Genomic DNA, 22,760 nt, shown 5'->3' with positions numbered 1-22,760 from the left:
GATAAATAGTGTAAATTAATTGTCCACCTTGACATTTTTCAGTGTGTCTGCCAGCTGGTCGATCTCTTCCTCCTCCTTTGCCTCTTCCTCTCTCTCCACCTTTGCAATGGCCTCAGCCTCCTCTAGAACCTTCTTTTCCAGTTCCTCCTCGGTCGCTGGAATGTGCAGCTTGTTGTCTTTCAAGGCCTTTCTTCCCTGCTCCACCAGCGCATCCAGCTCCTTTTCCCATCCCAGCAGCCTGGCCAGCTCCTCGACAACCTTGTCGCAGCTCTCAAGCAGCAATATGTCCGACTTGCGCGGATTGGCCTTGAAGTCGCCGCATTCCTCTCTGTTGATCAGCACTCTCGTGCAATCCTTGCTCACCTCAGCAGGAAGACCAGCAAACGGGTACACCGCCAACGACGTGCCAGCAACAACAGCCAGGTCCATCTTCGACGATGAGTCCTCGTCCCATGTGTCGAAAAACTTCGCAGGCAGCGCCTCGCCAAAAAACACAATATCCGGCTTCACGTAGCCTTTACATTTGGCACACGTCGGAATCTTGCTTTTCATCTGTTTCTTGAGCTCCTCGGTCTCCATTTCGGCATCACAGTCAATACAGTGGTTCTTGGCGAACGAGCCGTGTGCCTCGACGATAAACTCGTCCTTCACGCCCGCCAGACGCTCCAACGTGTCGATGTTCTGAGTGTAGCAACGCTTCAGCTTCCTCTTGTCCTGACACAGTCTGATGAAGTAGTGGAACTTGCTAGGCACAAACTTGCCTGGATACAGCTCCTCTGCCAGCGTGTAGAACGCCTTGGGGTTTCTGCGGAAATAGTCGATGTCAAACACCGCTTCTGGATAGGGCAGCTGGAGCCTCTTGAGATTCGAGTAGAGTCCTGTCTTTGGCGAGCGGAAGTCGGGGATCCCGCAGCTGGTCGAGATCCCGGCCCCTACAAAGAACGTGACCTTGGCGTCGTCCTTTTTGAGCAGGTCGGCCACCTTCTGGATCTTCTTTTCCATGGATGTGAAACAAGATCTGCAACAGATTTATTCGTGTTTGATTATGTCACAAAAATATTTATTTTCCATCAAGGCAAACTATGAAGCAAAGAGTCAGCGCATTTGATATCCGAGTCCTCGTCAAGGAGATAGAGCATGCCATCAAGGGCCATCGTCTTCAGAATGTGTACAACTTGGTGACCAATCCGCGCTCGTTTCTTCTCAAGTTCAGCGTTCCCGACTCGAAGGCCAATCTGGTCATAGAGAGCGGCTTCAAGGTGTACTTGACCGAGTTCCAGCGCCCAACCACTCCCGAACCTTCCAACTTTGTTGTCAAGCTTCGAAAACACTTAAAGTCTCGGCGATTGTCCAACATCAAGCAGGTCGGCAACGATAGAGTCGTGGTGCTGGAGTTTGGAGACGGCATGTACTACCTGGTTCTAGAGTTCTTCAGCGCGGGAAATATCATTCTGCTGGACTCTGACCGCAAAATCCTGTCTCTTTTCAGAATTGTTGAGGAGCACGAGAACAACGACAGATACGCCGTCGGCGTTACGTACGGGATGTTTGACCGGTCGCTTTTCGAGGAGCACGGGCAATTGGGCCCTCATATTTACACTTCGGCCGAGATATTTGACTGGGCCAAGGGTGCGTCTGCAAACACGTCCAAAGTGCCGTCGATCGCCAAGCTGGTGTTCCTGAACGCGGCGTATCTGTCGTCTGACCTGATCCAGATTCAACTCTCGAATAACGGGATAGACCCGGCCTCCAGCAGCGTCAAACTTGTGCAGGACGAGGACCTGCTTTCCAGAGTGGCTGCGGCTGTGAACTCGTGCGAGCAGGAGTTCCACAGATTGACTAACCTGCCGGCCGGAGAGCTTTCCGGCTACATCATCGGCAAACATAATCCGTTTTTCAAGCCGGAAGAGGACGCTTCGTACGAGAATCTCGAGTACGTTTATGACGAGTTCCATCCGTTCGAGCCTGTGCACAAGAAAAAGGAGAACACGAGGGTCGAGGAAGTGAAGGGCTACAACAGGACGCTGGACAAGTTTTTCAGCACTTTGGAGTCGTCCAAGGCTGTTCTCAAGATTCAGCAGCAGCAGGCCAATGCCTCCAAACGGTTGCAAACCGTGAAGGACGAGCACATGACAAAATTGCAGCGCTTAGAGGAGCAGCAGGTGGTCAATTACAGGAAGGGAGAGCTGATCACCTTCCATAGTGAGCAAATAGAGCAATGCAAACAGAGCGTCCAGGCCTTGCTGGACCAGCAGATGGACTGGACCAATATAGAGAAGCTGGTGGCCATGGAGCAGAAAAGACGAAACCCGATCGCCAACATGATCAAGCTGCCACTGAACCTGGCGAAGAACGAGATTACAGTTCTTTTGCCAGAGATCGAGGAGCAGAGCGATAGTGAGAGCGATAGTGAGAGCGATGAAAAGCGAAAAAGCGGGCCCGTTGCTGTTGCCATCGATTTGTCGTTGTCGGCGTACGCCAATGCTACGAGGTACTTTGACGCCATGAGAGCGGCGCTCGACAAACAGACCAAGACGAAAAATAGTGCCTCCATTGCCATCAAAAATACGGAAAGAACGATCCAGCAGGATCTGAAGCGGACGCAGAAAAAAGCTCAGGAGCCAAGCGGCCTGAAGCAGATCCGCGCAAAGTTCTGGTTTGAAAAGTTCTGGTGGTTCATCACCAGCGACAACCATCTGTGCATTGCTGGACGCGACGATTCGCAGGTCGATCTTATTTATTACCGATATTTCGACAAAAATAACGACGTTCTCGTTTCGAACGATCTGGCCGGGCTAAAAGTCGTTGTGAAGAATCCGTTCAAAAACAAGGACATTCCGCCAAGCACGCTGCTCCAAGCAGGGATTTTTTCTTTGTCGGCCTCGAAAGCTTGGGACAATAAAATGGTGACCAGTCCGTGGATGGTGAAGGGAACGCAAGTGTCGAAAAAAGATTTCGACGGAAGCATTGTTCCGGCCGGAATGCTGAACATCCAAGGCGAGAAGGCGTTTCTTCCGCCATGCCAGCTCGTAATGGGCTTTGGACTGCTGTGGCTCGGCGATGAAGAGACTACTAAAAAATACCGCGATCTCGCGAAAGCCAGAATCCAGGACGTTGGGCTCGAGCTTGCGCAGCAGCACGACAGTGTGGACTTGAAGATCCAGGAGCTGACTGCCATGCTTGAGAAGCTGGGAAGTGTGGATGAGGAAGACGTTGAAGAAAAGGAGAAAGAGACGTCTGTTGTGGCAGAGTCGTCTGAGACAGAAGAGCCCGTTAGCTCTGCAGAGAGCGCGATCAACACAGCCGTCAGAGGAAAGAAAAGCAAGTTGAAGAAGATCAAGCAGAAATACAAGGACCAGGACGAGGAGGAAAGACGTTTGAGAATGGAAGCTCTGGGAACACTGAAGCAGAAGAAAGAACAGCCTGAGAAGTCGGAGACACAGCCCGAAAACAAGGGCGTGGACAGAAAGACTCGCAAAAAACAGCAAGACATCCGGCTACTCAGGAAGCTGGTTGGCGAGCTTGAGGAGTCTGCGGAAGAATCGGAGACCACGCCGTACGACGAGATCATCTCGGGGCTCATTCCTGCTCCCAAAGAGTCGGACAGCATTGTGAATTGTATTCTGGTGTTCGCACCCTACAACGCATTATCAAAGTACACGTACAAAGTGAAAGTGCAGCCGGGTCCGCTGAAGAAAGGAAAGGCGTTGTCCGAAGCCGTCAGAGTCCTGCAATCGCAGACTCAGACGCTGAAAAAAGACAATGCTCCTTGGACCGACTCGAAAAACCTGATCGAGAACATCAACCAGCAGGACGCGCTGCTGACGATCACGGCGTCGAAACTGAAGCTCGCAGGAGCTGCGGGCGACAAGGGGAAGAACCCGACCAAAAAGTCAAAGAAATAGATATCTCAATTCATTACTCTAGAAACCTTGTTGTAAGCGGTCAGAAATGTTCTTCCTGGCAAAATTGAACGCATTGAGCAAGCCCTTCTCCGAAAGATCAATCTTGATGTTGGCCACGTCCTCGGTAGGAGGTTTGGACACTCTGGATGCAATAACACTTGGATCGGTCTCCAACACAATTCCGTCGTCCACAGTTTCATCGATCGCCAGGATCGTCATGTCGTAGTTCTCTTGTATGGATTTCTTGTCGATTTGGTTTCTCAAAATGATCTCCAGGGCCCCCACTAGCCCTTGCAGAACGTTGTACATCAAGGTCTCGTTCTGGTTCAGATCGCCAACCATATAAATAATCACGTCTGCAAATTCTCTATACACTACCACCTTGTTCTCGAAAAGTATAATGTCGGAGTTTTGCTTGTACGTCTTGCTGAACAGACTGCTTTCAAAACTGAATTGTTTTTTTTCGTTGGTGGCCAGCTCGTCTGTGGCCTGGCCGTGCGGTGGATGGTAGTACTTGGCAAAAAGGCGCTTGCCAGCGTTGTCCAGTACGATGACGGCCTGAATCGAATAGAGAGAAACGTCAAATGGCATGGCGACGGGAAATTGTTTTTTCTTAAGGACGTGTTCTTGTCACTGGGAAAAATAAAAACCTCTTAGCTTGCCCTTCGCACCCCCCGCACCAAGAGATCCTTTATTTATAAACTGTGCCTAGATTTTTCCTCCCTCTTTTGTTTAATTATTCTTACAAGGTCAAATTTCGGAAGGTTTCGCATACCTGTGTGAGGACATCGTGTGGTAAATAGCTTCCGCTAAGACTCTCTGATATGTCCTACAATAGGCAACTAAAGCTGATCTCTGATGGGTCCTCTAGTGAGGAAGACGACGACGATCTGCTCAACTACACTTATGGGCGGGCCAGAGCGTATAGGTCTAACGCCTACGATCTGAGAGACGAGACCGATGAGGAAAGAAGCACCGGAAACTGTAAGCATCCACCTTCCGTGCCCCACCGCCAAAACTTGATACTAACATGATTTCCTATAGCGCCGAATAAAAGACTACCCTCCACAGGCTCCGATTCGCCCATCTTGAACTCTCCGTTGAGCGAGAAAACTACCCAGCCTTTCAGTGCCTTTAAAACTCCTTACTTGAATACTAGCAGATGGAACAATATTGATAGATTGGGTGACGTTTTTGGAGTCAAAAGCTTTGCTCAGGCTGAAAATCCTGGTGAGACCCTGGCAGAAAGAGGTCTCACGGATCTCTACGAAAACTACTATGATCCCTACCCTTCCTGGGCCCCTGATGATGAGGTTCCCATTACAAAACAGCGCATTGAGTCCATCTTCATTCATTTATCCCGAATCTTTGGGTTCCAACACGACAATACCAAGAATATGTACGACTACTTGATGCGTATGCTTGACTCCAGAGCAGCAAGGATGGGGCCCGCAACCGCACTCCGAACATTACATGCTGACTATATCGGTGGATTAAACGCTAATTACAGGAAATGGTACTTTGGCTCGCAGATGGACATCGATGACACCATAGGTTTTGCAAATCAGAAATCCAAGAACATCAACTACCCTTTGGATGATTCGCAACTGAGATGGTCTCAGACAATGAATTCGTTTCTTCCTGAGGATTGTGTTATCCAGTTAGCCCTTTATCTTCTCTGTTGGGGTGAAGCAAACAACATCAGGTTCATGCCTGAATGCCTCTGCTTCATTTTCAAATGTTGTGCGGATATCTTCTACTCCTTGGAATTTACAAAGGAGATACAGCCTATAACCAATAGCTTCTTGGATCATGCAATTACTCCACTATACAACTACTATCGTGATCAGCTTTACGAGAAGATTGGAGATAAATGGATCTTGCGCGATAAAGACCACGCGAAAATTATAGGATACGACGACATAAATCAGCTTTTTTGGTACCGAAAAGGCCTAGAGAAGATACGGCTGGACACCAAGGAGAAGCTCATGGATTTCCTGCCCTGTGAAAGATTCCTTTATCTGAACAGAATCGTGTGGAAGAAGGCATTTCAAAAAACATATCAAGAACATCGAACCTGGGCTCACATTCTGGTCAACTTCAACAGAATCTGGAATATCCACATTGGCGTTTTCTGGTATTACACCTGTTTCAATTCCTACACTTTCTACACGGAAGATTATGACCTTTCAAGAGATAATCAGCCAAGTGTTTCAGCAACTTTGTCTGCATTGTCTTTAGCAGGATGTGTCGTCTCGCTAATAAATTTGATCTCTTTGCTAGGAGAGGCAATCTTCGTCCCAAGAAACTGGATAGGTGCACAATCCGTGTTTTGGAGATTCCTTTTAACTCTCACGTTTTTTTCAGTCAACCTATGTCCATCACTTTACATCTTCCTGGGGTCTGATATGTCTGTTGATAATCCGATCACTTTGACTATTTCCATCAGCCAGTTTCTTTTTTCCATCTTGATCGTCATATATCAATCAGTTGTACCCCTGTCTTCTTTGGCTGGTAGTGTCAGATCTGAAAAACGGAGGCATCATCTTCCCGCAAAATACTTCACCGACTCGTTCCATGAGCTGAAAGGTAAGAACTTACTAGCTTCATATGGGCTATGGGCCGGGGTTTTAATCTCAAAGTTCGTTGAATCCTATTTTTTCTTAACTCTGAGTTTGAGGGATCCCGTTCGTGAACTGAGTGTGATGAAATTGAACAGATGTATCGGTGAGCAATATTTTGGTTCAATATTGTGTGAAAGACAAGCATCGATCATTCTCGTGTTGATGATCCTTACAGATCTTCTATTGTTCTTCCTTGACACTTACCTCTGGTACATTGTCTGGAATGTTGCGTTCTCAGTTTGTCGCTCATTCTACTGTGGTGTATCAATATGGACGCCATGGAGAAACATGTTTGTTCGTCTTCCAAAACGCATCGCATCCAAGATTCTTTCCCAACAGAGTATTTCTGCGAGCAATGTTTCCAAACGGAAAGCCATGGTTTGTCAAATATGGAACTCTATTGTGGTCTCGATGTACAGAGAGCATTTGCTTTCCATCGACCACCTTCAAAATCTCATCTACCAGCAAGCCACCACTGCTGATGGGCACGTTCTGTTGACTGAGCCAAGGTTCTTCATGGAGCAGGAAGATGGCGAAAGTCCACATAAGAAGGAGGAAGTTCTCGACCCAAACTCAGAGGCAAGCAGAAGGCTCACTTTTTTTGCACACTCTCTTTCCACTCCTATTCCTAAACCATTACCAATAGATCAGATGCCAACCTTTTCGGTTCTCATTCCTCATCACTCTGAGAAAATTACACTCTCTTTACAAGAGATCATCAAAAAAGAGGATGAGTACTCGAACGTCACTCTTTTGGAGTACTTGAAACAGCTTTATCCTCTTGAATGGCATAATTTTGTGAGAGACACTAAGCTGTTGGCCAAAGAATCAGAACTTAACACAGGTAATGCATCAGCTGAAGCAAATAATGATTTAGCTTTTTATTCCGTTGGTTTCAAAGCTGCTACCCCAGAGTATATATTACGAACTCGTGTTTGGGCCTCCTTGAGATCTCAGACACTATATCGTACTGTATCTGGGTTTATGAACTATTCGCGGGCATTGAAGCTCTTGTATGCGGCTGAGAACTTAGACACCCCAACTGAGGAGCAGAAGATGGAAGAGGCAAGTGTCGTCGCACAACGAAAGTTCAGAATCGTGGTGTCGCTGCAAAAATTGAAAGACTTCAATGCCGAGCAGGACGAATGTAAAGAGTTCCTGTTGAGAACTTATCCCGAACTCCAAATTGCCTATATTGACTATGAGATTGATCCTGAAACAAATGAATTGAACTATTACTCGACTTTGATTGACGGAAGCTGTGATATCCTTGAAAACGGAGCAAGAAAGCCGAAGTATCGAATCAAACTATCTGGAAACCCTATTCTTGGTGACGGAAAATCAGATAACCAAAATCACTGTCTGATCTTTTGCAGAGGAGAATACATTCAATTGATTGACGCCAATCAGGATAACTATCTGGAAGAATGCATCAAGATCAGAAGCATTCTTGCCGAATTTGAAGAGCTCACTCCACCAGCCGATCCCTATCTTGAGCCTATCGAAAATATCAGTGGCAGCCTTTTGTTTCCAAAGAACCCTGTTGCCATCATCGGAACGAGAGAGTACATTTTCTCAGAGAACATTGGAGTTCTCGGTGATGTGGCAGCGGGTAAGGAACAAACTTTTGGAACTTTGTTTGCCCGAACACTGGCTTATGTCGGAGGAAAGCTTCATTATGGGCACCCTGACTTTTTGAACTCCATTTTCATGACTACCAGAGGTGGTGTCTCCAAATCGCAAAAAGGTCTGCACCTAAATGAGGACATTTATGCTGGCATGAATGCTCTATTGCGTGGAGGAAGAATAAAGCATTGTGAATATTTCCAATGTGGAAAAGGAAGAGATCTTGGATTTGGATCAATTCTCAACTTCACAACCAAGATTGGAGCAGGTATGGGAGAACAAATGTTGTCACGTGAATACTTCTACTTGGGAACTCAGCTGCCATTGGATCGGTTCCTTTCATTCTACTATGCACATCCCGGCTTTCACTTGAACAATGTCTTTATTCTTCTATCTTTGAAAATGTTCATGCTGTTCTGCATCAATTTGGCAGCATTGACAAATGACTCCATTATCTGTGAGTACGATAAGGATAGACCTATCACAGATTTGAGATTACCTGCGGGATGCGTCAGTCTTATCCCTGTCATCTCATGGGTGCAAAGATGTATTTTGTCGATCTTCATCGTCTTTTCCATTTCATTTCTTCCTCTGTGTGTTCAAGAACTGACAGAGAGAGGTATATGGAAATGCTTCACTCGGATTTCACGCCATTTTGCATCAATGTCTCCATTCTTTGAGGTCTTTGTGTGCAGAATATATGCTCAATCGCTTGTTAATGACCTTGCAATCGGGGGTGCAAAGTATATTGCCACAGGAAGAGGGTTTTCTACCATAAGGGTTTCGTTCTCAGTTCTTTACAGCAGATTTTGCTTCGAGAGTCTTTATTTTGCCTCTACCATGTTCTTGATGCTCCTTTATTGCTCATTGGTCATGTGGAACGTCGCACTGCTATACTTCTGGTGTACGGCGATCGCGCTCTTCTTGTCGCCGTTCCTGTTCAATCCAAATCAGTTCCAATTCACCGAGTTTTTTGTTGATTACAAGAACTTCCTGACGTGGTTGACCAGCGGTAATTCTTTCTACAAGAAGGATTCCTGGGTAACACATGTCAGGAGCTCAAGAATGCAGCTTACAGGTGCGAAAAGAAAAAAGCTGGGTAAAGGTAACGATAACCTTGAATCAGATTTCAAGCGTCCATCTTTCTTGGCGGCATTGGTGACTCAAGTGGGCTCTCGTCTGCTGGTTGCCGTGATTGTTATTGTGGCATACCTGTTTGCAAATTCACAGAATGAGGACATAAGCGGTCCTCCTTCGAACTCAATTCTGAGACTAGCTGTCATTACCTTAGGCCCAATTGTGGTCAACGTGGGAATTCTATTGGCCTTGTTTCCTATTTCGGCAATTTTTGGGCCTTTGTTGAGCCACATGTTCAAGAAGTTCCCTGACTTCATCGCCAACATCTCTCATATTCTTGCATGTGTGAATCATTTCGCGTTTTTTGAGTTCATGTTGCTTTGTCAAAATTGGGATATTTCCAAATCGATTTTGGGAATCTGCGCTTCGTTCCTTTTACAGAGTGTTATATTCAAGCTTCTTACCATTGTGTTCTTGAGCCGCGAATTCAAGCATGACAAGTCCAATCGGTCGTGGTGGTCTGGAAAATGGCTGACGTCTGGTCTAGGCTGCCATACTTTAACACAGCCTGGAAGAGAGTTTATTTGCAAGATCATTGAGCTCTCCGTTTTTGCGTGTGATCTGGTCACCTCTCACTTCATCTTGGTGTGCTTGTTCCCATTTCTGTTCGTGCCATATATCGATAGCTGTCACTCTTATCTCTTGCTTTGGCTGAAACCTCGAAATCAAATTAGAAGACCGGTCTTCTCACCGGGAAAGCGCAGGGCTCGAACAAAAATCACGGTTGCATACTTTGTGCTTTTGGTGTTTATACTGGTGGTATTTGTCCTTTTATTTGCGAGCCCAATAATATTGGCCAGAACGTACGGAATTGACTTCGACGACTATCTGCCAGAAATAATCGGCGTTCTTTTGCAACCTGAGGAAATGATTAACAAGAGGAAAGGATTGAAGAACTATTCATCTCCAAAAAAGCACAGCTAAGTATTTTCTGAGCATACTATATTTCTGTTTATTTTAGTCTAGGTCCAAATTGATCTTAAATCTTGAGACGTTTTTGCCTTGAGCATGTCAAACAGCTTGTCGACCTGTGGTGTAGAAATGAACATTGACGCAATTGAGAACCTGGGCGTTTTTACAAAGGCCTTTAGATGTGTAATGATATTGTCTAGGAATCGAGTGTCTGGTGATGCGAGGTAATTCGTTGCAGCTTCCACGTAAAACTCCAGGAAACTTGAGTCCAGTCCTGATGTCTCAAACAAGCCCGCATAGACCGAGCTGTCCATCTGAAGCACGTATGCATAATATTGTTCCTTCTCGCTGGACGGTTTTTTTGAAAGCTCAGAAAGGAATAATGCAGTAGGAGAGCGAGGAAACCGTTCCGGTTTCGGCACTGGCGGGATATCAGAGTCTTCCAATTTGAATGCTTTCTTTTTTGGTAGGTACTTTGGGGGAAGCGTGTCTGCGATTTGTATTGGAATCTCTATTAATTCTGCATCTAGCTCCTTGATTTTAATTTCCAGGCTTTCAAAATCCTGCTTCAGTGTTTGATTACTTGGATCAAGCTGAAGAGCTTTTTGTAAAGAGTCTTTGGCTTCTGAGAGCATGTCTAGTTCTTGCAGTGCTATTGACCTTCTCCACAAAAGCTTGATCTTGGTCTTGTCGTCGGGTTTGGTGGAAGAGAGTGCCTGATTACAAGTAGCCAAAGTGCCGTGCCAGTCTTTTAATTTGATATAAGCCATTGCCTTGTTAGAGTAGAGCACGGCGTTTTCTGGGTCCAGCAGGATGGCATTGTTATATATCCTGACGGACTCTTGGTAATTTCCAGCCTTGAATGCCTCATTCCCCTGGTTCTTCAATTCTTCTACACTCATGCTCTAGAATTAATTTTTTTATTTAATTTATCCGATCTCATGATTTCTCAGGAGCTGAAGGACGAACTCGACGCTTTGGACGCCATTTTTCCCGGATGCTATGATTTCATAAGCGAGCAGGTATATCGTTTCCGAATACCTAAGTACGAATACATTAGCATTCGCATCAAATTCCCAGAGAACTATCCAGAAGAAATACCTCAGATTCTAAATGTCAAATGTGACAAACGGGGATTTGACGAAAAGCATGTAGCTCAGCTTTTGCAGGAAGTGCTCGACTCTATCTTCAAACCTGGGGTTGTTTGTATCTTTGACTTTTTTACGGAGTGTGATGCGATCCTATATTCCGGGGAAGACGAAGAGCAGCAGGATGTCGACGCCAATGTGGAAATATCTACTTTTGAGCGTGATCCCGAACCGGAGGACGGATCCGAAAGCAATGACGAAGCTTACGTTGCTGACTATACATACAACGAGGCGAAGGAACGAGCCAGGGCCAAAAGGGAGCAACAAAGACCGCCAAAGACGATAGAGCCTCTGGCCAATTGGTCTATTTCCGAGGCTATTAGCGATAGGAAATCAACTTTTGTTGGTTTCGCTCGTTCGGTGCACTCCGTGGACGAAGCGTTTGAGTACCTGGAGCTTCTGAAGCAAGACCGTAAGGTGGCCAAAGCGAACCATAATATGACGGCCTGGAGAATCAAAGACTCAGAAACCGGAGCACAGTATCAGGACTGCGATGACGACGGAGAAACAGCAGCAGGTGGGCGGCTTTTGCACCTTCTATCCATCATGGACGTCTGGAATGTAATGGTTGTCGTCTCAAGATGGTTTGGAGGTGTCCATATTGGCCCAGATAGATTCAAACATATTAATGCGTGTGCCAGAGATGCGATAGTGAAAGGCGGGTTTGAGATAGCGGACGCCAAAAAGAAGAAGAAAAAGAAGAAATAGACCGGCTTCTAGTTCTTCCTTTTTTTGATTGGGAAGTCGTCATCGTCCAGCTCTTTACGTTTCACAAAGCTGCTATTAGCTCGCAATGCTGTGAGTCCTACTTTAGGCTCTGTCTTCGGCTCCTTCGGCTCAGCTTGGGTCTCTTCTGGCTCTGGGGCATTGTTGCGTCTTCCAGACACTCTTACGAGATCCACCATTTGATAGACTTGTGTATAACCGACTCTGCGTATTTTATTTCTGCGCGCTTTACTTCTCTGACGGATAATGTCTGCAACTGGCAACTTCCACTCGCTCATATCTGTGAGTTTTTGAGTGGTCTGTACTTCTTCCTGCTTGACCTCTGTGTCGTCGGCCATTCGCATGAACTTCATGTTCTTCACCCGCGCAGACAAAGACATGCTGGATGTATTTAGATAATATTTTCGGATTATTTTTCAGATTTTTTTTTAAGGCTGGCAGTGCACACAAAAAAATTTTAGGGCCAATAATCTGCTATAGCTATTCATCATGAAGTCTGATTTCAGATTCTCAAACTTGCTGGGAACTGTCTATCGGCAAGGAAACATCATCTACAACGAGGAAGGCACCTTGCTGCTCTCTCCTGTGGGAAATCGAGTTTCTGTGTTTGATCTGGTGAATAATAAATCTTTCACTCTAGACTACGAACATCGCAAGAACATCGCCTGTATTGCCCTTAATAAGCAAGGAACGCTACTGCTTTCTGTTGATGTTGATGGAAGAGCCATTCTTGTGAATTTCAAGGCCCGCACAGTTTTGCATCACTTCAATTTCAAAGAGAGAGTCCGCGATCTGCAGTTTTCACCTAGTGGTACCCATTTCGCTCTGGCAGCCGGCAGATTCGTCCAGGTCTGGAAAACTCCAGATGTTGCTGAGGATCGTCAGTTTGCGCCCTTTGTTCGTCATAGAGTGTATGCAGGACACTACTCAGACATCACGTCCATTTCTTGGTCTGGCGATTCCAGATACATTTTGTCAACCAGTAAGGATCTCACAAGCAGGATATTCTCGTTACACAGCGAGGACAGGGACGTTAAGATGACTTTGGCGGGACACAGAGACTACGTTATGAAGGCATTTTTCGACAAGGACCAGGAGATAATATACACTATATCGAAAGACGGAGCTCTGTTCAGATGGGAGTACACAGAAAGACCTGGTGAGGAGGAGATGGCTGACGATCAAAAACACATGAGCTGGAGAATCATCTCGAAACACTTCTTTTTTTCCGACCACAACGTCAAATGTGCCACGTTCCATGCTCCATCCAACCTGCTCATTGTTGGCTTTTCCAACGGAGAGTTCCGCTTATACGATCTGCCTAGTTTCACCATGCTCCAACAGCTGTCGATGGGATTCAATGCCGTCAACACTGTTGCGATCAACTCGACGGGCGAATGGGTCGCTTTCGGGTCCAAGAAGCTCGGACAGCTGCTCGTGTACGAATGGCAGTCAGAGTCGTATATTCTCAAACAGCAGGGACATTTTGACGCAATGAACTGCCTTGCGTACTCGCCAGATGGCAGCCGAATTGTGACTGCATCGGACGACGGAAAAATCAAGATCTGGGACGTCGTTTCCGGTTTCTGTCTGGCCACCTTCGAGGAGCACACTTCTGCTGTGACGCAGGTTGTTTTTGCGAAAAAGGGCCAGGTGATGTTTTCGTCGTCTTTGGACGGTACAGTCAGAGCATGGGACCTGATTAGATACAGGAATTTCCGCGTGTTCACGTCCACCACCAGAATGCAATACAGCTGTCTTGCTGTTGATCCGAGCGGAGAAATCGTTTGTGCTGGCTCGCTTGACGAGTTCAGCATCCAGGTCTGGTCTGTGCAGACAGCACAATTACTTGATCAACTGGCTGGCCACGAAGGCCCCGTGTCGTGTCTGAGCTTTGGCAGCGAAGGGTCTCCATTGCTTGCAAGTGCCTCGTGGGACAAAACGATCAGGATTTGGGACATATTCAGCAGAACACAAACCAGTGAGCCTTTTGACGTGCTCCACGAATGTCTGTCGCTGGCCATGCGACCTGATTCCAAAGAAGTTGCTGCCTCGACGCTTGACGGACAAATCACGTTCTGGGATGTGCAGCAGGGAAAGCAGGTGAGACAGATAGACGGAAAGAATCACATAATAGCGGGCCGTTACGTGGAAGATCGGTTTGTTGCTGCCAACTCGGCAAGAGGCAAATATTTCTCCACTATTGCCTACAGTTTTGACGGATTGTCTATGGTGGCTGCCGGAAACAACAACTCGATCTGTCTCTATGATCTTCCCAACGAGGTGCTTCTTAAGCGGTTCACAGTCTCGCAGAATATGCAGTTGAACGGAACGTTGCAGTTTTTGAACTCAAAGAACATGACTGACGGTGGTCCACTTGAGCTCATCGACGACGACGGAGAACTGTCTGATTTGGAGGAAAGAAGACGGACCGATTTCTCGTTGCCGGGGTCCAATAGAGGAGATCCGTCGGCAAGAGCCACGCGGCCTGAGATCCGGGTCACCAGTGTGCAATTTTCTCCAACGGCCAATGCGTTTGCCTGTGCCTCCACCGAGGGTCTTTTGATCTACAGCGTGGACGAAAGTCTAGTGTTTGATCCGTTTGACTTGGACGTCGACGTGACTCCCGAGGCTACGCTGGCTGTGTTGAAGGATAGGGAATATATGACAGCTCTGGTGATGGCATTCAGGCTGAACGAGACGTATCTAATTCACAAGGTCTACGAAGCCATCAAGGTCAGCGACATTCCGCTCGTTGTGCGAGATCTGCCCCTGGTGTATGTGGAGAAGCTAATCTCGTTCATTGGCTCGATCCTCATGGAGAGCCAGCACATTGAGTTCAATCTGATATGGATTGCTACTATTTTACGCGTGCATGGAAAATACATCACAAAAAACAGACACCAATTTACTAGCTCGATGCGTTTGGTTCAAAGGTTCCTGAACAGAGTGGCCAAGGACGTTGTCAAGGCCGGCGTCAGATCCGAGCAATTCTATTTTTACCTTGGTTCAAACAAGAAACAGCCCGCTATGCAGATCGATGGACTCGAAGACGGCGGAGCTGCAGAACGCGCGTCTGATTCGGAGTCTGACCAGGAGGAGATGCATGACTCAGAAGACGACGGTTGGTTCGGCCCTGGACAGCAAAAAGAACTGACCCTGCGATTCGATGGCTCAGATGATGAGGATATATAATTTCGGCATTATAATTGATAGAATTTCTCCGCGAATGCTTTTTTTTCTAGCTTGCTAGAATTTCCGTTTTTTTCTTCGTTTCAGAGCCCGGTGATATACAGCCCCATAACCATCGATAGCCAACATGACCCGACAAGGGAGTCTTGCCGTCTTGTCGGAGCTCATTGAATTACAGAGATCTCCGAAACCACTCCCCGAGTTAGAGCCCCAAATTAAGGAATGCTTATCCAAGTTATCATTCTTGCTGGTCCTGACCTCCAACGATGCCACAGAACGACAAATGCTGTCCAACTCGCTTTCGATCTGGACTAAGATAAACGAGGCCATACAAGTATACATGGAAAACACCAGCAAGGACCCGCAAACCACAAGAACACCGCTGATCTGTTATCGCACAAGGCTTATCAGGGGTGTGATTCTTCTTGCCAGGAACCTGATTGTCGGGCTCCGGAGCCTTCTTCTGTACAGCGATGACGAGCGCGCAGACTTCTACTCCCGCATTGGGCTCAGGAATAAGGACATTTCGGGGGAATTACTGATACAGTCTCTCTATGTCAATCACAGCCACAACATCATACCACTATGTTTGACGTTTCTGGACATGATCAAAGAGCTCGAAGAGAGCGGCTTTCCGGAGTTTGTCGACGTCTACTACAATGCTATGGTTGCTTGTTTTGAGTATCTCAGCAACATCACCAAAATCAGCACAGAGCTCAAGAAAAACGTGACGCCAGACTACAATGCTGACGCGCTTGTGGACTTTCTAGCAGCACTGCCGAATTACTGGGACGTATTTGCCCGACTGAATATTGTCGAAACTGACTTGTTGCTCTGTGTGTTTGTCTATTTCAGAAACTTGTTCAGCGATGACGGGCTGCTTTCGAAAATATTCCATGAGCATCCGCTAGCCATTGTAAATCTCGTGGGGACCTGCCTTTCGAGACTTTTGCCGTTTGTGCGCCACAATGAGAAGTTTACCGAGGAGCAGCTCGAACAGCTGGAGATCGTCTCTCTCAGCATGTATGTGAACATGGTCTCTCACGAAGGACTGGGACCTTTCCTTATAAAGGCGGCCAAGTCTGGAACCGACGAACAAACGATTGTGGACTTACTCCGAACTTTTCAGATTATACTAACCAGCAAAGAGAACGGCTGGGACAAGCTCAAGCTAGTGAATATCGTGGCTTGGCTTATGGACTATTTCAAATTTGCGGCCCGCGAGGCTGGTGAGCTTCTTGACAAAAAAGAACTAGATGACAAGGAGAAGGCGAGATTGAGCCGTCTTCACTCACAAATCATATCAGTGCTCGACAGTCTTTCGAGCCTCACGCAATACGACGAGGTGCGCCAAATGCTCAACCACTACCACTTTCTATCCGTTTTGGTAGCTTTCTTCAAGGTGGTGGAACGAAACACGTTTAAGAAAAGACTCAAAGACGATCAGGCACCGCCTCATACGAAACACTTTCCCCAGGTCAAGCTGATTATTGTGGAGATCATCACCGCGCTCGTGTATCAGAATTTCGAAAACCAGGAATTAATGCGCAACATCCATGGTTTGGAACTGATACTCAATAACTGCAATTTGGACGCCCATGAACCTTTCATCAAAGAGCGAGCTATTTTGTGCATCAAGTACTTACTACTAGACAACCCGCGCAACCAGGAATTTGTTGCGAAATTGGAAGCCAAGGGAACTGCCATCGATCCGAAAAACGAGGCAATTTTGGAGCAGGCTGGCTTTGAGGTTAATATTGAAGATGGAAAAGTCAAGCTCAGGAAGTCGGCAAGACTCACTGAGCTTGAACAGTCTGCTTCCAGTTCATAGTGCTGTAATAAACATTTTGGCTGTGCGGCTTGGGATCTAAATTTTTCTATTTTATTTTTCTAATTTTTTTTTTTGCAGTAGGAAAAATTATATTGAATGGCTAAAGCACAGTCGTCAGGTGTGGACATTTCGGGCGTGATTGGTCAAGGTAGCTCCAAGATCAAAAAGAAAATCAGAGACATCACGAGACTTCTCAAACGAGATAACTTAGCCTCTAATGTGCGAATTGAGAATGAAAGAGCTTTGGAAGCACTGAAATCAGAACTCGCTACTGTGCAAGCCAATCTCAAAGCTAAAAAGCTTGCACAGAGATACCATAAGGTTCGCTTTTTTGAGCGCAAAAAAGCAGTCCGTAGGTACAAAAAAGCGCTCAAAGAGCTAAAGGAATTGGAAGCCAAAGATGGCGACCCTAAAGCTATCAAGAAAGAGATCAAAAAGCAAAAGAAGGTGGTCAGACATTGCGAAGTCGATCTGGCCTACGTTCTGAATTTCCCGAAGACGGAAAAATACATTGCATTGTACCCTGCAAACACAGACACATCAGGGCTGTCTGAAAAAGCTATCAAAGGAATCCAAAAAACGGAGGCCAAAAGGACTGAGTATCGCAAGAAATTTGGTGAGCTCCTGGACTCCGGAAAATTAGAGATCTCTTTGGAAGACGGAATCAAAATTATCAATAAGGAAACCATTGATTGGGGATCCGAACGGCCAGAGACCGCCGCCGAACAGAAACAAACCACTCAAGACGACGAATTCTTCGACTAATCACATGTATAATATCTATATACGCTTCAAATATGCAGGATTTCCGCATCCAAGTATTTGATTTGCGAGTGAAATCTTGGGTCCAATTCCTCCTTGGCAACCAGTCCAAGTTGGATAAGGTCCCCCATAACCATTCCGACTTTTTCCAATGAGTAGTGAAGATAGTCGAAATTATCGTCGTTATCGTCACCAATTTCCTCAACTGCCGCTTCGTCGTCCAAATCGATGTCGTCTTCAATGGTGACGCGGTAAACTTCACCATTTGGACCGGTCTCGTACGTTGCCTTCAAATGAGCTGGCTTTTCGCCAGAAATAGAGCCCTTGGTGATGACTCCCCAAAGGGCCCAGAATATCGAGTTCGTGGCCCTCCAGATAATCGTCTCATTGTAAAGTTCGACCACACGAGCTGGAAGTTCACTTTCCTTCAGGTTCACAACTGAAGACGACCGTTGCGTCAAAAATGCGGGTGTGCCAGAAGATCTCGATCGACCCGGTTGTGGGACAAGATTAGGGGTTGAGGATCCGGGAACATAATTAATGTAGGTGTTCAGAAAGTTTATTCTTTCTTCTCGGGTTGGATATCTGTGAACTCTGAGCTTGTAGCTATCGATTGCGTGGTAGTTTGCCATCCATTCACAAAAATGGTTGGTGATGTCGTATGCGGGCAAATTTGGTCCGGCGTACTCGAAATCAATAACAACAAGCTTTTTGTCATCCTTATAGTCTAGGTCTGTAACCAGCGGGAGCGTTGTGTCTTCTGTAGAAAGCGATAGAGACGACGTTTTTTGAGCCAGTGTCTCGTCTAGCGCCATAGACTCAACGTCCGAGTCGTCCTCATCGAAGGATGGCTGGTTGTATTTATTGTAGAATAGCAGATTGCCATACTGAGTGTCGTTGTGGCAGAATTTCAGCTTCTCATCAACATTCATTCGTCCGCCGTATTGGTGATAAAGCCACTCTTGGTATCTGGCGACAATTTGCTTGAAGTGTGCCCAAGTGCACATGAAAACCTTTATTTGGTCATCTTGGGTGGCACTAGATTCCATCTCGTCCACTAAATGGGCCCACTTGCTGATTAAATTCCACACTTTGGGGCCCTGGAGTTTCTCGTCAGATTCCAAGGGAACGCCATAATGCAGCTCTTTCATTCTTCTGGCAATCATCCGGCTCACTTTCGGTTCTCTGATTTGCTCCTTGTTGAGGGTGATGGAATTGTTCAAGAATTCCTCGAACCTGCCATTGGAAAAACAGCCCAGGAGCTTAGGGCCTATATTTCTTTGGGAAAGCCGTTGCAAAGTCAAGAGCTCGCTCTTTCTGTCAATAATGTTGTCGACATTGGCACCATAGAGTCTTAGAAGAAGCGGATACAGGTTCTTATAGGTCACCTTATAGACACAATTTGTCAGCGCACCGCTTATACGTTGTAGCTCGAGATTTTGAAGAGAAGCGCCGGTGAGAGGGATCTTGCGCCATTTGGGTATTCGGAGGTTTTGTATCACAGCAAGAACGTCCTGTTTGAAATAGTCAAGAGGAAGAGTATTGTCAAGTGTGGCTTTACTCTCGTAGAATTCTGGGTCGAGATTGGAGTCGTCAGCGAATGAGAAATCCGCAGAAAGAGGTCGCACCCCAGAATGAGACGAAGACGATCGCCTGCGTCTTGCCTTTCTCGAGGTTGATCGTCTACGATGCACAGAGTTAGATGAGAGTTTTCTTGAGTATCTGGGTCTCTCCATTTTAAGGAATCATCAAGTATTACCGGGATAATAAATTAGTAAATTTGCTTGGAAAATAATTGTGCACAAGATCGTCGCGTCGGAAATATATCGTTTGACGTTTTCGCACCGCCAAATACCTGATGTTGTTAATATGCCGAATTGGGCAAAACATCAATAACTTTCCGCTTAGTTTGATTTAGTCTTATTTGCAATATTCTACTCCCTGCCCACTAAATTTGCTTATCGCTTGTTCTTCCTTCGTTTTATGGTTTTATATTTCAGCTTCAGCTTGGCAATTAAATGACGCTATACTCAGACTTGGCCTTCCAACATCAACCGCTTCAAACAGCTCAGGCTGTGGACAACGACAGACTCATAGTCACCATTCCCTTCAATTATACCCACTTCATCAAGCCAGCAAATGTACTGCACGAGTCCCTTGTTTCTTCAGATTGGAGGCTTATAGAGACGGACGCTGTTTCGTCCTTCCCTTTCTTGCAAAACCTGCCAGCGGGCACCATCATTTGCGATAACCTCGAGAGCTTGAGAACTGTCGTCAACCACGCGAATGAGAGATACGCCGCCTCGGGAATAATGACTATTTTGAACGAGTTCAGAGGCTCGGAGAGGAAACTCACGATCTCGATCATCGGCAGCTACGCTTCCCAAAGAGAAATGAATGAGATCAGGTTGCAGATTTTTCGACACTATTTCGAGATCGCCAAACGCAGAATCACTATTGACTTCGCGAAAAATAGCTACTGTTTCACATCAATCGGGAAAATCAAAGAAGAGCTGACACTGTTTCTTGATGAGGTCTCGCTCTATAACAAATGCTCCATCTATATTGCTCCTTCCAAAGAGAGCTCCTCCAAATTTGACATAGTGATTTTGGGCAGCCAGGATTGTTCAACTGTAGCTGAAAACAAGGTGAGACTGTTTATCGACAACTTGAATCCTCTGTCTCATTGCGATTACATAGAGATCGAATCCTTGTCACTGCTGCCATTGATTGGTGGAACTGAGTTCTCCAATTTCAAAAACATTGTCAAAAGAACTCACTGCCACATCTACCTGCCAAATTTGACCCCAGAACTCTACTTTAGTAATTCGCTGGATACGGAATCTCAAAAGCCAACCATATACGTCACAGGACTGAAATCATTGGTGCTGTTAGCCAAATACATGTTGTCGGACATAATTCAGAAGATCAACAAAACACCGTTCATCAAACAGCTCTCTGTCATGCCAATCAAGAGAGAAAGCATGATCCTGTTCATGGAGGATCCGGACTTTTTGAAGAATATTATGTTCGAGACTGGCTGTTTCATCTCCATCCCGTCTCTTGGCTTCTCATACCCAGAAGGAACGGGCGATATCATTAGTTTCCAGGCTAATTCTATTGAGGATGTGGATAACGCAATTGATAAGTTCATGAGTCTCATTTCCAGCTTTTACAGTGCCAAGTACGAATTCAAGATGACAACTTCAACCACCGCAGATGTGAGCAAGCTGCTGAGTTTCAACGATTCGCTATCTTTTATCACGAACTCCATTGTGTCCTTGGCCAAACTCAATGACGATTATGTCTTTCAGGTCGTTGGGCGCTCTGACGGGCTCAAGCAAGCTGCCAACCCTCTAGCTCAGTTTGCTCCTTACTTGGAAGCTGACCTCGTTAAAAGCACGACCACATACCAAATAGAACTTTCCAATAAGGAGAAAGACTTCATTGCTGGCAAGAAAAACGGAAAGATCATCAAGATCATGAATATGTCATCGGTGACAATCAAGCTTCTTCCGTTCACAGACTTCAACTTCATTGTGGAGATAACGTGCGCTGATTTGATGGATTCCGTACTTGGCCTAGGTATGTTTGAAGACGAGCTTCCATCCATTATGATTTTTAACGTCCCAGAGTCATTCCACAGACAGATCATCGGTGTTGGAGGCCAGACTGTTCAAACGATTATGAGAAAGTTCAATGTGTTCATCAAATTCTCCAACTCTTTCGAGCTAAGCGAGAAGTCTGAATCTGCCAGCCCGCATTCCTCCAACTTCCCTCAATCTTTTATCCGAAAGAAAAACGTGATTATCAAGTGTCCGGCGAAAAACAGGTCACAGATTCCTCTGGCCAAGATGGAGTTAGAGAAGCTTGTTGAAAAGGTGATGAATGTCAACTACTCCTGTTCTATTGTCAAACTAAACAGACCACAATGGAGGCTATTGACATCGTCTCAGCTCAACTGCAACTTGAACACAAATCGAGTCAAGCCAAGCAATTTTGTCACGGAGCTGGAAAAAACGACCAACACCTTCATTAAATACCCGAAGCTGGATCATGAAGAGGCCAACCAAGACACTGTGAGTTTGGAAATATACGGAATCGATAACAATTCCAAAACCTGCTGCTCGGAGCTGATCAAGCTGCTTCCATATGAATATGAGCTCAAATTGCTCAAATCTGGAATATTCAAAGAGCTTATGGATACAGTGAGCAACACCAAAAGGATGCTGAATCAGCATACAAATTTGCTTCAGCTCGAATTTTTGAACACTGTTGTGGTTCCCCTGAAGCTTCTGTACAATGTTGAGCTGTTGTTCAAGAGCAGCAAAACCACTGACTCGATTATCCTGAATTTTTATCCCGATGCTTTTGGTGTCGAATGGCTACCAAAGGACAAACTGAACGATGAGATACAGCTAGAGGTTGGTAAGACAGACAAGTTTAGCCAGATGCTTGAGAACGTCAAGATTTTCCTAAGAAACCAGAAGATGGAGATCATTTCGCAGAGTTTCAAAACTTGTGAGTTTGAAATTATCACCCCTGAGCAGAAGGTCGAGAAAGAAAACCTGAACTCAAAAAAGCCGTCCCAGCAAGGACTCGACAATACCGCATTTTCTTCTGTCTACGTTAGCAAAGGAGCATCGTTTCAGCAGCCGATGCATCCGCCATCCACGAAGCGTGTTCCGTCTTCGGAAGCACAGCATCAGAACGGGGGCTCTCGTTTCCAACAGACAGTCAACACAATCGGTCCATTCAGCGCACCTGATTTCAATTTTACGCCAATGAGCAATACTTACTGAGTGCACAGATCCACTCGCATGGACGTTCTTTTATAATGCAAAACCTCAACCACGAATTGAATATGACGTTGATTTCGTATATAAAGCTTCAATTA

General features: G+C 46.0%; 12 protein-coding genes across 12 annotated transcripts; 7 read left to right on the top strand and 5 right to left on the bottom strand.

Annotated features, from left to right (window-relative positions):
• Positions 1-15: 15 nt before the first annotated feature.
• On the bottom strand, positions 16-1,002 carry KL928_002042 (uncharacterized protein; the record flags this gene model as incomplete). The annotated part of the gene is made up of 1 exon (XM_043202475.1): positions 16-1,002. One exon carries the CDS (start codon positions 1,000-1,002, stop codon positions 16-18), a length of 987 nt encoding a protein of 328 aa, XP_043060247.1.
• Positions 1,003-1,082: 80 nt separating this feature from the next.
• KL928_002041 (uncharacterized protein) lies at positions 1,083-3,905 on the top strand (the record flags this gene model as incomplete). Its single annotated transcript, XM_043202474.1, has 1 exon — positions 1,083-3,905. One exon carries the CDS (start codon positions 1,083-1,085, stop codon positions 3,903-3,905), a length of 2,823 nt encoding a protein of 940 aa, XP_043060246.1.
• An 18-nt stretch (positions 3,906-3,923) lies between these two features.
• On the bottom strand, positions 3,924-4,496 carry KL928_002040 (uncharacterized protein; the record flags this gene model as incomplete). Its single annotated transcript, XM_043202473.1, has 1 exon — positions 3,924-4,496. The coding sequence occupies one exon, from the start codon at positions 4,494-4,496 to the stop codon at positions 3,924-3,926; it is 573 nt and encodes a 190-aa protein (XP_043060245.1).
• Positions 4,497-4,729: 233 nt separating this feature from the next.
• Positions 4,730-10,216, top strand: KL928_002039 (uncharacterized protein; the record flags this gene model as incomplete). Its single annotated transcript, XM_043202471.1, has 2 exons — positions 4,730-4,889; positions 4,950-10,216. 2 exons carry the CDS (start codon positions 4,730-4,732, stop codon positions 10,214-10,216), a joined length of 5,427 nt encoding a protein of 1,808 aa, XP_043060244.1.
• Positions 10,217-10,254: 38 nt separating this feature from the next.
• Positions 10,255-11,106, bottom strand: KL928_002038 (uncharacterized protein; the record flags this gene model as incomplete). The annotated part of the gene is made up of 1 exon (XM_043202470.1): positions 10,255-11,106. One exon carries the CDS (start codon positions 11,104-11,106, stop codon positions 10,255-10,257), a length of 852 nt encoding a protein of 283 aa, XP_043060243.1.
• Positions 11,107-11,145: 39 nt separating this feature from the next.
• KL928_002037 (uncharacterized protein) lies at positions 11,146-12,060 on the top strand (the record flags this gene model as incomplete). Its single annotated transcript, XM_043202469.1, has 1 exon — positions 11,146-12,060. One exon carries the CDS (start codon positions 11,146-11,148, stop codon positions 12,058-12,060), a length of 915 nt encoding a protein of 304 aa, XP_043060242.1.
• Positions 12,061-12,068: 8 nt separating this feature from the next.
• Positions 12,069-12,422, bottom strand: KL928_002036 (uncharacterized protein; the record flags this gene model as incomplete). The annotated part of the gene is made up of 1 exon (XM_043202468.1): positions 12,069-12,422. The coding sequence occupies one exon, from the start codon at positions 12,420-12,422 to the stop codon at positions 12,069-12,071; it is 354 nt and encodes a 117-aa protein (XP_043060241.1).
• A 145-nt stretch (positions 12,423-12,567) lies between these two features.
• Positions 12,568-15,273, top strand: KL928_002035 (uncharacterized protein; the record flags this gene model as incomplete). Its single annotated transcript, XM_043202467.1, has 1 exon — positions 12,568-15,273. One exon carries the CDS (start codon positions 12,568-12,570, stop codon positions 15,271-15,273), a length of 2,706 nt encoding a protein of 901 aa, XP_043060240.1.
• Positions 15,274-15,397: 124 nt separating this feature from the next.
• On the top strand, positions 15,398-17,101 carry KL928_002034 (uncharacterized protein; the record flags this gene model as incomplete). The annotated part of the gene is made up of 1 exon (XM_043202466.1): positions 15,398-17,101. The coding sequence occupies one exon, from the start codon at positions 15,398-15,400 to the stop codon at positions 17,099-17,101; it is 1,704 nt and encodes a 567-aa protein (XP_043060239.1).
• A 96-nt stretch (positions 17,102-17,197) lies between these two features.
• On the top strand, positions 17,198-17,866 carry KL928_002033 (uncharacterized protein; the record flags this gene model as incomplete). The annotated part of the gene is made up of 1 exon (XM_043202465.1): positions 17,198-17,866. The coding sequence occupies one exon, from the start codon at positions 17,198-17,200 to the stop codon at positions 17,864-17,866; it is 669 nt and encodes a 222-aa protein (XP_043060238.1).
• A 26-nt stretch (positions 17,867-17,892) lies between these two features.
• KL928_002032 (uncharacterized protein) lies at positions 17,893-19,599 on the bottom strand (the record flags this gene model as incomplete). The annotated part of the gene is made up of 1 exon (XM_043202464.1): positions 17,893-19,599. One exon carries the CDS (start codon positions 19,597-19,599, stop codon positions 17,893-17,895), a length of 1,707 nt encoding a protein of 568 aa, XP_043060237.1.
• Positions 19,600-19,881: 282 nt separating this feature from the next.
• Positions 19,882-22,665, top strand: KL928_002031 (uncharacterized protein; the record flags this gene model as incomplete). The annotated part of the gene is made up of 1 exon (XM_043202463.1): positions 19,882-22,665. One exon carries the CDS (start codon positions 19,882-19,884, stop codon positions 22,663-22,665), a length of 2,784 nt encoding a protein of 927 aa, XP_043060236.1.
• Between the last annotated feature and the right edge of the window lie 95 nt (positions 22,666-22,760).

The sequence above is a fragment of the Ogataea angusta genome, assembly GCF_019207475.1.
Source record: "Ogataea angusta isolate 61-244 chromosome Unknown 61-244_NODE_4_length_877678_cov_91.023368, whole genome shotgun sequence".
Classification (NCBI taxonomy): domain Eukaryota; kingdom Fungi; phylum Ascomycota; class Pichiomycetes; order Pichiales; family Pichiaceae; genus Ogataea; species Ogataea angusta.
Note: the sequence above shows the minus strand (reverse complement) of the source record. Positions and strands in the feature narration are given on the sequence as shown.